At 40.9% G+C, this 13,641-nt stretch overlaps 1 protein-coding gene across 1 annotated transcript in view; it reads left to right on the plus strand.

The window, feature by feature from the left end:
- The window catches only part of MECP2 (methyl-CpG binding protein 2), a 79,278-nt gene extending 66,071 nt beyond the window's left edge, over nt 1-13,207 (plus strand). Inside the window, exons 2-3 of the mRNA XM_031944511.1 lie at nt 2,091-2,441; nt 11,945-13,207. Coding sequence (XP_031800371.1) covers nt 2,091-2,441; nt 11,945-13,046 — 1,453 coding nt within the window. The 3' untranslated portion in view covers nt 13,047-13,207. The remainder of the gene's footprint in view (nt 1-2,090; nt 2,442-11,944) is intronic.
- Nucleotides 13,208-13,641: the final 434 nt, after the last annotated feature.

The raw sequence follows: 13,641 nt of genomic DNA on the forward strand, positions 1-13,641 counted from the left end.
TTACCAATGGGGAGTTCTTTCCTAAGTAATTTATTGTTTTCCATTTTATGGAACACTGGATTATTGATTTTCATTGTTTCTGATTCTTCCTTGTCTAGTCTGTTTTATTGATCTATCTCTTTACTCCTTAACCCATATTTGTTGACTTCTTTATAATGTAGTTTGAGGTCTGGAAGTGCTGTTCTCCTTCATTCCTCCTCCATCATCCCCCTTGATATTCTAGAGCTTTTATTTTTTCCAAATGAACTTTATCATAGAGTTCTGTAAAATGTCTCTTTGATAATTTGATTGTCATAGCATTGATATTGTAAATTAACTTTAGTAACATTGTCATTATTGGCATGGCTTAGTCATAAGCACTGAATATTCTTCCAGCTATGTAAGTTGAGTCCAATGCCTTTCAAACATGATTTTATTGGTTTTCTAAATGCCCTGGTAATGGAAGGAGCTCAGCTGAGTAGCTCCTAGTGAAAGTAACAAATTCCAAAAATATTTAGTAAGGAACTTGGGGAAAAAAAGCTTTTTGTACGTTTTGCATATACATATATGTGTTGGTGTGTGTGTTAAAGTATATTTATACATGCATGTGTATGAGAAATGTCAACATGTGAGGCAATTCAGTGGTATAGTTAAATCACTAAACACCTAATTTTTTGTTTGTTTGTGGTTTATTTCTTTCTAAAGATGGGTTTTGGGGGCAGCTAGGTGGCATAGTGGAAACAGCAGGTTTTAATAGGGGGATCCAATTTTTTTTGTTTCTTCTCTAAGCTTCTCTTAGCCCAAATTGTGTTCTTGCACTTTTGACCTAGCTAAGCAGCACCAGTCTTACCAGTGGTGAGACAGAGAAATGCCACTGGTTTTTCATTAATCTAAGCTACTTTGGAATCATGTCACCATTCTTTCTTCATTGGAAAATCAAAGTTCTACCCAGTAGGTTGGAAACCTCACTGGTAAGGCCTGACCCAAGGGTTGGCATTCACAGGGTAGTGTCCAATCCCGAGGAAAGAAAGAACTATGCAACTCCCAATATGTATGGAAGTGACTGCTTCTGCCCAGCTGGGAAAAGATGTTCTATTTGCTTACTATCGATGTATTAGGATTTCATATGCTAGCAGAAATGGGATGTCATGTCATATGTCTACCTATTGACTCATTCGGCAAAATTAAACCATACCATAGCAGTCTTTCTCCCATTATTGTCATTAAGACAGTCAGGACCCAGGATCATTTCCTTCCATCCTGTATCCAGGATGTTGGGAAACTTTTTTTTTTTTTTTTTTTTTTTTTTTTTAATGTTAAACGTCTCTATTTGCTGATAATAGGATATCACAGGACAGAATTTAATTCTTGCCAGAAATATTATACTCAGAGATGGAAAGTTGAATCCATTTCTAACTGGACACAGACTTAAAGGATGTGTCTTCCCACTTGGAGATCAAGTGTAGCAGTCTTTAGGATCCAAACCTGCAATCTGAAGCTGACAATTCTCAGGGTTACCTCCCTGTCAGCCCAGGGCTTCCAAATAAGCTAAATGCCTTCTACCCCAGACCAACCTCTGAATGACTTTGGAAGCCAAACAAACTGCCTTGATCTCCTACTTCCTACTAACTCTTGTAACAGGATAGATGAGTAAATAGCAGAGTGACATAGTGAATAGAGGGCATGACTTGGAATCGGGAAGAACTGGGTTCATATGTTACCCCCTGATACTTTCTGGACAAGGCACTTAACTTTTTCCATGCCTCAAACAACTTTCCCAGACTTAGATCTACTGAGTCATGGATTGTGATCTACATCTGGGGTGGGGGTGGGGGTGGGGGTGTATTCACCTTGGGAGTTTTCCATAATAATGAAATCACAGATTCTTCAAGTAATAGTTTCTGCAGCATGGTAGGAAACTGTCCAAAGATAGAGGCCTTCATTTTCAGACTGATTAGCAGGGTCATGCAGAAATATTGGGTTTATTAGATGAGGAAAAGTATACCTTGAATTTCAGTTATAGTTGTAGAGTTTCTTGGGTTCCCCAGTATTTAAAATTCTACAGATTGTGATGTTCTTTGTGATACTTACATGCTTATTTAATACTTCAGGGAAGAGCAGTCTGAAGACCAAGACCTCCAGGGCCTCAGAGATAAACCCCTGAAATTCAGAAAATTGAAGAGAGATAAAAAGGAGGAGAAAGAAGGAAAACATGAATTCCCACAGCCATCATCACACCAGTCTGCTGAGCCAGCTGAGGCAGGAAAAGCAGAAACATCAGAAGAGGCTGGGTCAGCCCCTGCTGCACCTGAAGCTTCAGCTTCCCCTAAACAACGGCGTTCTATCATCCGAGACCGGGGGCCCATGTATGATGATCCCACACTGCCAGAGGGCTGGACAAGAAAACTAAAACAGAGGAAATCAGGTCGCTCTGCTGGGAAGTACGATGTCTACTTAATCAAGTGAGTACAAACAAGAATGATGAGAAGGAGACAACTGGGTGGGTCATTAGAAACATGCTCAGAAACTAATAGGAATGGCATTTGAGTGGCCTGCCTTTTTTGATCCTCCATTTGTATTTTTAGTATCTTCTCCTTTGCCGAATATGAAGTAACAGTTGTCACTTGCATGTGACCCAGATATCCCAGTGTATTCCAGTGGCTCCCATTCATTTAACTCCAAGAAGTTTAGGCTGTAACTCCATGACTAGTACCCAGTAGGCCACCCAAGGGGATCATTTTTCTTACAAACTGTCCCAAAAGCGACATGGGTGAATACAAAAAGAAAACAATAATATGAAGAATAAAATAGGAATTTGTTTTAACTAGACAGATTTCATTGTCAATCTTAAGATGTGATCCTATATTCAAGCCACATGCCCAACAGAAGTTGAAAAAAATTAATCATTCACATAAACAAGAAGGAGCTGTGGCACACTGGCCAAAGCTACCTTAGAAAGACTAGTGTTTGGAGGGAGAGATGAGTCTTCCCATTATAAGCATTCCAGGAACATCCAGGTACCTGGCCAGCCAGCCAAATTGCCCTTCTGGCTGTGGCAAGTGGAAAGGGCAAATGTCCCATGACTTGGAGTGAGCTTATAAAGGTTAGGGGAAATAATAGTTAGTCTGAGAGTTCTTCAGAAGGCTACTCGACAGAAATTAATCAATCCTCACTTCCCTATCAGGGAACCATACCATTGAGTGTTTGAAAGGATATTTGGCAAGGGTAGGCATAGGGTTACAGCCTGCTATAGCACTTTGTCAGGTGTGGCTTTAAATGAAGAAGCTTTCTAGGGAGTGATCAAATCCAATCCAAATAGATTTCAAACTTAAGAAGTGTTTCTTAGACATTTAGTTCCTTTAAACACCAAGTGGTTATCTTTATTAGAGTATCCCAAGTACAAGGGCCAGATTTATTTTTCAGTTGGTAACAGTATGGTTCCCTTCCCCTCCCCCCCCTCCCACCCCCAAGAGATGTGTGATTTCCCTGGTCTCTGGATGGTGTGATCCACACTGCTTTACTATAGCCAAAGTTCCCTCTATGCAGATTACTCGGTTTATTTTAGATAGTACCAGTTGTCCTAATTAGTTGCATGATTGTGCATTTGAGGCCAAGGAGACATTCAATGATAAGCGATTGTGAAGTGGAAGGAGGCCTTGACTATCAATGTTTAGTTTTTTTGACTGGTATTTTCTTATATATAAGAAAATAGCCACTTGCAGTCTGTTTCAGGGCTATAATAATCCAAGTGAACTCTGCTGTCCTTCCACCTAATTATGGTTGTTTGTCCTTAGCATTACCCTCCCCATCCAGAGAATCTAAGTATTCTTAGCCCCTAACAAAGAATCCTAATTGACATCACTCGCCAATGACTGGATCTGATCAGATGAGTCCCAAGATCTAAGCTCTAGTATTTTACAAAACAAATTGCTACTCCTCAGTGAAACTGTAGGGGCAGTTAGGTGACACTACAGTAAATAAAGCACCAGGCCTGGAGTTAGGAAGATCCCTCTTCCTGAGTTCAAATCTGGCCTCAGACACTAGCTATGTGACCCTGGGCAAGTCACTTCATCCTGCACTTCCTCATCTGTCAAATGAGTTGGAGAAGTATCTTTCAGTATATTTGGCAAGAATACCTCAAATGGGGCCATGAAGAGTCAGACACAACTGAAAATCAATAAAAGTAATTTTTCAATCATCCAAATGTTTCCCAAAAAAGCTTTGGCTTTTGTTATCCATAAACACTATGAGAACAGCAACTCCCTTTTATGTTCCTTAAAACACAGATGAAGATACTGAAACAACAAGTCTGGTGTTTTATATTCTGGCCTCAGCCCAGAGCCAGTAGGAACTCTCTTTCCAGCAGTTTGGAGCCAGTCACTCAATGGCAATGGCAAAGTGGTGTTTCCCAAATAGACAGATAACCATATGTCTTCTTTCTCATCTTCTCTGGTCCAGGATTGCCAGTGCCAAAAGCAGATTTAGAAATGAATATGCCCTTTATCATGTTAGTAATTATTCTTTGGGCACACCATTTTCTTTTTTCCCCTCTACTCCAGTCATCTATTCAATCCATTTTCATAGATCTTAAATTTGTTTTGATCATTGAAGATCATAGTCTGAAAATCCTTTTATCTTGTGAAACAGTTATTTTAATGGCAGAAGTGATTTTTTTTTCATACACAAAGTTACTTATGACACTGTCTTGCAACCTTTTGCATATTCCCAAAAGCCTGATTTGATTCATCTTAATCAAGAATTTACCATCTTACCCACTAAGACTTGCCACCTATGGTGACGTCTCTGAAAGTCTTTCTCTGGTAGCTAAAATGGTATCAAGGGCTATTTTCCCCAGGCTGAACTTGAAGTGAAACAGCCAAAAGAGTAAGGATTGGGTGCTCAGTACACAGAGCTCATGGTCAGACAGCTATTTCTCTGTCAAGGGAAAAAGGGAGTCTTGTCTTCACTCCCTACTTCCTCCTTTCCCCTTTTGGCTCCTGAAAGAACTTCTGTTTAGACAGCCTTTTTCTCTTCTCCTGATTCACTGCAGTAAGTCATTCATTGGGCATTTATTAAACATCTGCTACATGCTTTCAAGGAGCCACCATCTCAGCTTACACTTTGGTTTGTGATAGATCATGTAATGAGCCAGAGGCCTTTGTGGGATGAAAGAAAACAGGCCCAGTGAAATTGTTAAATAAGCCAAGAAGCAATGTTTTCCTTTGCTGAAAAGAGACCTAACAGATCTCACGATCCTGACATTCAGGCCTCAAATCCTAGAATAATAATATCCAAGTTGAAAAGTCATTGAAATTCATCCAGACCAACTCATATTTGAATCCTCTCTACAGTGGCTCCAACCAGTTGGTCATCTAGCTTCTCCTCTCTACCCTTAATTTTCAAAGTAACTTATTCTACCTTTGGATAACCCTATTTGTTAGAAAGTTTTTCCTTTGAGCTGAAATTTGCTCCCAAGTTAATGCAGCAAATATTTCTTAATCAATTACTATGTGTGCCCCATGGTTACATGGGGTGGGTGGGGAAGGTGCAGCATCCTGAAGCTTTCAGCAATTGGCCATAGTCCTGCTGTTTGAGCTTAAGTAAAACAGTGATTGGGCACATGACATCGCATATTTGAAGACAGCATTGATGCCACTAAATTTCTTCTTCAAGCTAAACATGCCCAGCTCCTTCAAACAATACTTGCCAGTCCCCTGACTATCCAAATCTCCCTCCTTTAGGTGGTATCTAGCTTGTCAATATTCTTCTTAAAATGTAGTACCTAGACATGAATGTAGTTTCTGACCAAGGACTGTCTCTGCCCTCATTCTGTTATGATGCTTCTGTTAATGCAGCCTCAAAATTAAAATGTTAATTTTGGCTGCCAAGTCACTATTGGTTCATATTGAACTTTCAGCGCCCCGGATTTTTTCATATATAACTAGTGCTCAGCCACATCTCTCTCCCACCCCCACAGATTTTTATTTATATAATTTGTTGTTCCATACTGTCAGATAAATTTTGGATCACAATTCTGGCATTCAGCGTGTTAATTATTCTTCCCATCTTACTATCTTCTGAGATTGGAAAAGCACACTGTCTATGCCTTCAACTGAATTATTGGTTTAAAAAAAAAAAGAAAGAAAGAAAGAAAAAGAAAAATGAATTCAGTCATTCATCCAAAGTCAAAGTTTTAAATCTACTTAATTAGATCATCACCCATTTCTTATCTCTCTGTCTTGTTCACAAGGCTATTTTATGAATTATCAAATAGTTTGTTTAGATATGTTATGTCTATAGAATTACCTGATAATCAGCCTAGTAAAAAGACGATGATTTGTTCCTCCTAATTCCATTCTGGTTCATAGTGGTCTCTACTCCCCTTGCCAGATTCTCAGAACCTGCTTAGAATTCTCTTATCCAAACTTTCATTTTAATCTCCTTTTATTATCTTTTCCCAAATTCACCATACTTATTCTCCTTAGTATTTACATTTTTCACATTCGCTTATCTGTAAAGCAGATTCTTTTATCATTGTCTCCTCAAGCTTATGCCAAACCAAAATGTCAATTTTCTAACTCAACTCTGGCCTTTGGGCTTGCTGGTGTTCCCTGTTCTGTGCCTGCTAGCTGTTGGTTGGTGCCAGGGTATACCGCCATATGAGCCTCTATTCATTTTTTTCCAAATCTGGGTATACTCAGCTTTGGAAGGGCCTTGTGTCTCACACAAATGCCCACACTACTAAAACCCTAGGTATCCTTCCTTCTTACTTCCCTGTTGATACTGTTCACATATGGAAACACCTGTTGTTAATAGGAGGTTTGTACTGGTGAAGCAGTTGTCTTGGGTCCTCCCTAACACCTGCTCATCATGAGGAAAAACCCTTGACTTCCCAGCACTGATAGTCAAAAGATTGGCAGAAATCAAAGACAGGTTAGAGCAGTTTTAATATTCTCAATAACCTCCCCTCCTGGGTTTCCATCTGTTAAAAAAAAAAAAAAAAAAAAAAAAAAGCCTCTCACTTGCAAACCCTTCATTCTTCCAAAGGAAATATACCCGACACACACTAATCGAGTGGAAAAAATACTTTAGTTGGTCAAGATTTACAAAATATTTTCCTAACAACAGTCCTGTGAAATAGATAGTATGAAGATTAGCATCTCCATCTTTCAGTTCGGGAAACTGAAACTTTAAAAAGGGAAGATGATCTGCCCAACATTGTAGTAAGTAGCTGAGCCCAAATTTGAACCCAAGCCTCTCCTGACCAGATTGTCTTCTTTCCTCTCTTCCGTGCTAAATATATACTGCCAGATTCCCCTCCTAACCAACAGAGAGACACATGTTTTAGCAGCATTTTTAGTGCATATGAGTAGTTTGGGTTTGGTATGAAAAATATTATAGATTCCTTTAAGACAAAGAAGGGGGGCAGCTAGGTGGTGCAGTGGATAGAGCACTAGCCCTAAAGTCAGGAGGACCTGACCTCAGACACTTAACACGTCCTAGCCCGTGTGACCCTGGGCAAGTTACTTAACCCCAATTGCCTCAGCAAAAAAAAAAAAAAAAAAATCAAAGAAGGAATCTTTTGGACACATTGCCCAGCATAAAATTTGTTTAAAAGTTCTGTCATTCTAAAGACAGAAGAAACCATTTTAAGCTAAATCAAGAGAGCTGTTAAGATCTACCCATTTGTAGCTCTTCAGTATCCTAATTGAGGAAAGTGCTATGATTTGAGCTCAAGCTTAAAAGAAAGGCAGGAACCACCTTGCTTTTGGCAAAACTGTTACTGTCTCCCATTTTCCCCATCTATAAAATTCATTCTTGCTAAAAGTGCTTCAAAATGAAGGAGAGCAAGGTTTTCTCCTAGGAAACATTCTAATTCTTAAAAAATAAAAAAAAATAAATCCAAAGTTGTAAGGGATCTTATTTATCATTACACACTATTTACTAAATATGTTGACCTTTAACAGAATATTAAAAACTCTGAGGACAGGACAATAAGCCTCTAAAAGAAATCTTGTGTATTTAGCCAGCTTGGGGTGTATAACCGAGGAAATGCCCCCTTCTCCCCCCACCCAAAAAAAAAAAAGACCTTAAGCTGATTGTTAGTTAATCCTAGATTGTTGTAAAACAGTAGATTTGGGGTAGGCAGTTAGGCATGTGTGTTTCAGCTTACATGATATAGAAGAGAAATAGTTAAAAATGAAACATTTACACGCCCTGCAGAAGGATCAAGACTATATAGAGAGACAAGTAAAGCCAGAGTGAGGTAGACAGGACCTAGAGAATAGGGAAATTTAGTCTACCAGTCTCTACTCTGAGGGAGTTTCAGTCTGCTGGGGGAAAAAAAATTACCATGCTCTTCTGCTTGAGGCTTTTCCTGGTCCCCTCAATTGTTAATGTTATCCATCCTCAGAATTATTTTTTTAACTTAATTATGCACATTGTTTTCTCCTGTAAAACATGATCTAGAGTACATCACATTAATTGTGGCTTTCCTCTCCTTTGCTGTTACAAATTGTGTTTTGGAGTGGTTCCTTGTCCCTAAGGTTCTTGCTGTTAATATTTCAGCAGTATTGATTACTCGTTGATCAGAATCAGGTCCTGAATACTGGTACCCTTTTGTTATTTCCTCTTCCTTTTAAAGGATGAAATTATCATTAAGACAAGTCATCAATTTATTGCCTGCTCTGTTCTTGGTCATGAGAGTATGTCAGCAGATGGCCAGATAGTTGAATTCCCCATATTATAGTATCAGTGTTTCCATTCCAAATTTGGAATGTTTCCCAGACTTCTTAACTGATTCCTTACTCTGTTAAAATAATCTGTTGATCTTTATTCAGGTGTTTTGTACTGTTTCTCCTCCAAGGTTCCAGGTCAACATTCACTACTATTCCATGCCCTCTTCTCTCACCCTTTTTTCTCCTCGACCCCCACCCCATCCCCAAACACATACTCTTTGTCTATACTGTGCTTTTTGAATAAAATAGACTCTCAGAGCTAATTAGAGTCAGGAACCCCAGCCCACCAAATCTTAGTGGTACCTGTTCCCTGTGAGGTCAAATTTTCATCCTTACATAAATCAGTATCTATGGTTCATTGTTCATTAACCTTACTTTGTATGTTTGAATATGAACATCTGAGACAATGACTTTTATCACTGGTTTTCTTCAATGAATTATAATTATTGGTCCCCTCTTTTATTGTTCTTCTTCATTGTACTTCATTGTCCTTTTTCTTTGGTCTGTCAGCTCTCTTTTTCATTTAAAGTTCTCTTGTAAAAGTTTACAAGAGTCCAAGCAGATATTTTTTGAGTGTACTTGATATGAAGGACATTCCTATATTTTAAGCCTTGATCCAAATCCTATTCTCAGCCATCAACTATACAAATGCCATGAACAGTGGTGATAAAAAATTCTCATATGGGTACCCAAGGTCTTCAGTTTTTCGCCCCAGATTTCATATTCACTTCTTAGCTGTGCTTCTTAAGTTCTTTCTTGGGGTATCATTTGTATATACATGAATCACCAGAATTGGGTAGTGGTTACTAGACTGGACAGTTCTCAAGAGGTTTTCTATCTCATCCTGACTACATGCCCTACAAGCAAGTAGATCTTGCTATTGTCTGTGTCAAGTTAACAAATAGCTGTCTAGGTATCCTTTAGCCAGGAGACAGCAGCTACTTATTTTATTCCCCCTGACTGTAGTTGGAAGACCAAATAAGTTTAGTGTGAGTAAAAGAATAGTAGAAAAAGTAGGTGGGTAGAAGATTGGAGGTTGGAGGCAGAGAATAAAATTTCAGAGTTCCACATTTTAGAGGTAATGCAGTTGGCTGACATCTCTATGTTGCCTTGAGGTTTACAAAGCATTCTACACATTCTCATTGAAACTGATAGCTCTTATCTCCATTTTATAAATGAGGGAACAAACTCAGGAAGGTCAAGTGATATGTCCGTGGTTTCCATGGTTATATAACTAATGAACATCCAGTTATATTCAGAGCTAGGTTTCCCCTTTGTCCAAGAGACAGGAAGGTCTGCTTAGCCAGTCTACCTCACAGTGTCATTCTGAGAATTGAATGAGAGTGTTTGGGAAATAAGGCACTACTAGTTCTAACCCTGAGAATCCCTTTCCCTGCCACCTCCCCAAATACCTTGTCCTAGAAGCCTTTCCCTTTCTTTCATTTATTGACAATCTCTTTCTCTTTGCTGCCTGCTTCTGTCTCTAAGCATATGCAGGTTGCCCAGTCCTTTAAAAGGCTTCTTCATGTTCCTTCTCTCTTCTTTCCAGCTACCCATTTTATTTCTCTCTTCTACTGCTAAGCATTTTTAAAAATTTCTCTCTAGGTAATGCCTCCATTTCTCTCTTAGTTATTGGCTTTCCCCCACCACTCTACTGAAACTGCATTCTTGCTAATCACTGATGACCAACCAATCACTAAATCCCGTGGCTTTTTTTCCCCTCTTCTTCCTTAACTTCTCTGCAGCTTTAGACACTGACCACTTCTGCCTGCTATCTGGCTTCAGAGACACCACATGCTCCTAGAGGCATCCCATCTACCTCTCCAGCCGCTCCTTCTCTGTCTCCTTTGCTAGATCGTCATCCTTTTCTCTCAACCCCTTAAAGTGAGTGTTCTCCAAGAAATTATCTCTGGCCCTCTTTTCTCTCTACAGCTTCTCCTTTGACAGTCTCATTCCCTCCCATGGTTTCAACTACCACCTCTATAAGGTTGATTTCCAAGTCTGTTTCTTCAATGCTAACCTCTGAGTTCTAACCCTCCATCCCCCAAAAGCTAATAAGTATCTCTAACTTGATATGCCACCAGCAACTGAAACTCAGTATGTCTAAAATTGAGTTTCTCTTCCCCTTACAGATGTTTTCCCTCCTGGTGTCATTAATTCTGTCTTGGATTCTTATTCACCCTCTAGTCTCCCACATTCAGAATCTTATTTCTCTTCCTTTTTCCTTTTCCTTACCTTTCCCATCCTTATGGTTATCATAATTCATTGATACAACCTTCACAATCATAGGTGTTTATTGTCACCTACCCGGACCATTCATTGCAAGAGATTTCTTTCAAATTATTCTGCTTCCCTTTCTCCCTCTTTCCAACCAATTCTTTTCACTGTTTCTTTCTTCTGCCTAGAGGTGCTTCTGTCACTCCATTACTCCTTTTTCCTACTGAATAAAGTCCTCATTATTTGGCCTGGCATTTGAATTGTCCCTTTACAACCTGTCATCATACTACTTTTTTTCATACTGTTCCTCTCCTCCATACACCATGTGCTCCAACCAAAGAGGACTGCCCTTTGCTGCCTAAATATGTTTGGCATGGCTCTCTCTCTGTGCTCATTGAATTTCCATCCATCTTTTAAAGTCTAACTCAGATGCTGCCTTATGTATTCCTCCAAGATAACTACAGCCTTTTTCCTTAGTCCTCAGTAGCATTTGGTTTTGCACACTACTGATTCACTTCTAGAACACTGGGCATTAAAAGTATCTGTGTTCGTGTCTTCTCACTCTCCTAGACTGTATATATCTTTTTCAAATTTTGCATCACCTCCAGCTCCCAGCACAGTGCTCTGTACACAGTCAGTGCTGAAGAAATGAGGGTTGAGTGAATGAACTTTGATTTGACAGATTAAGAAACCAAGGCATAAAGAGCTTGTGGCTTGTCCAAGATCACCTAGCTCATTTGTGATAGGAGCAGTGTTAGAAACCAGAACTTCCAACTCATCATCCAGTTTTCTCTCCATTGTACTGCTTCTCACATCATGACCCTCTGCTGCCTCTATTTTTTAACACACTTTGATTTGAAGGAAGCAGTTTTCCAAAGCCAAATAATAGAGCTTTGTTTTGCTTTCTGTAGTTTTCTTCTCCATAAAAAATTCATTGCCATCTTCCACTTCTCCCACTCATGACGTTGCCATGAATAATATTTAATGATTATTCTTTCTCTTTTCCACAGTCCACAGGGAAAAGCTTTTCGCTCCAAGGTAGAGTTGATTGCATACTTCGAAAAGGTAGGCGACACCTCCCTGGATCCTAATGATTTTGACTTCACTGTAACTGGGCGAGGGAGTCCCTCCCGACGAGAGCAGAAACCACCTAAGAAGTCCAAATCCCCTAAGGCTCCAGGGACAGGCCGAGGGAGGGGACGGCCCAAAGGGAGCGGCACAGTGAAACCCAGGGCCACAGCCTCAGAAGGGGTCCAGGTCAAAAGGGTGATTGAGAAAAGTCCTGGGAAGCTCCTAGTCAAGATGCCTTTTCAGCCCTCGCCAGGGGGGAAAGCTGAAGGGGGTGGGGCCACCACATCCACCCAAGTCATGGTGATCAAGCGCCCTGGCAGGAAGCGGAAAGTCGAGAGTGAGCCACCAGTCATCCCTAAGAAACGGGGGCGCAAGCCAGGAAGTATGGTGACTGCTGCTGCTGTCGAAGCCAAGAAGAAAGCAATCAAAGAGTCTTCCATACGGTCCATTCATGAGACTGTGCTGCCCATCAAAAAGCGGAAGACCCGCGAAACCGTCAGCATCGAGGTGAAGGAAGTGGTGAAGCCCCTGCTTGTCTCAACTGTGGGGGAGAAGAGTGGGAAAGGACTCAAGCCTGGAAAGAGCCCAGGTCGGAAAAGCAAAGAGAGCAGCCCCAAAGGGCGAAGTGGTAGCACCTCCTCTTCCCCCCCGAAAAAGGAACCGCAGCAACAACAGTACCACCACCACCACTACTACCCTTCCTCAGAGTCACCCAAGGCCCTTCCCCTTCCTCACCCTGAGCCAGAGAGCTCCAAGGACAGCAAAAGCCCCCCTGAACCTCAGGACTTAAGCAGCAAAGTTTGCAAAGAAGAGAAGATGCCGAGAGGGGGTCCACCCGAGAGTGATGGCTGCACAAAGGAGCCCGCTAAGACTCAACCTCCAGCTGCTGCCGCCACCACCGCTGCCACCACCGCGGCAGCAGAAAAGTTCAAACACCGAGCAGAGGGAGACCGAAAGGACATTGTTTCATCCTCCATGCCGAGGCCAAACCGAGAGGAGCCTGTGGACAGCCGGACGCCCGTGACAGAGAGAGTTAGCTGACTTTTTAAAAAGTGGATTTAAAAAACAAAAGAATAAAGGCAGCTGTTGTCTCTTCTCCTTCTGGGCAGGTCTCGGACAAAGCTTCCCGATTAACTGAAATTAAAAAGGATTTTTTTTTTTTCAGTCAACTTAGAGTTTCGTGGCTTCCGGGTGGGAGTAGTTGGAGCACTTGGGATGTTTTTCTTACCGACAAGCACAGTCAGGTTGAAGACCTAACCAGGGCCAGAAGCAGCTTTGCACTTTTCTATAATAGGCTCCTTCAACAAGGCTTGCTGCATATACTACTGACCAGACAAGCTGTTTATCAGGCTTTTTAGGGTACACCAGCACCTGCCCTCCATTCATCCCTGTTGGGAGAGGGATGGTGTCCTGGTTGTCACTAGAGACCTAACAGAGTAGGGTTAGTGGGAGCTTACATTTTCAGTGCCATTAACATTCTAGTCCAAGGTCTTAAATTATTATGTTGTGGGGTTTGTTTGTTGTTGTTGTTGTTTTTTCCCCCTGAAGGGGCCAGGGCCGGGGGTGGGGGGGCAAGGGGAGGGTAGATTCCTTAAGAAAGAGGGTCGAGACAGATAGCAGAGCACAGAGCAGTTGG

This window comes from Sarcophilus harrisii, chromosome X (genome assembly GCF_902635505.1).
Source record: "Sarcophilus harrisii chromosome X, mSarHar1.11, whole genome shotgun sequence".
NCBI lineage: Eukaryota > Metazoa > Chordata > Mammalia > Dasyuromorphia > Dasyuridae > Sarcophilus > Sarcophilus harrisii.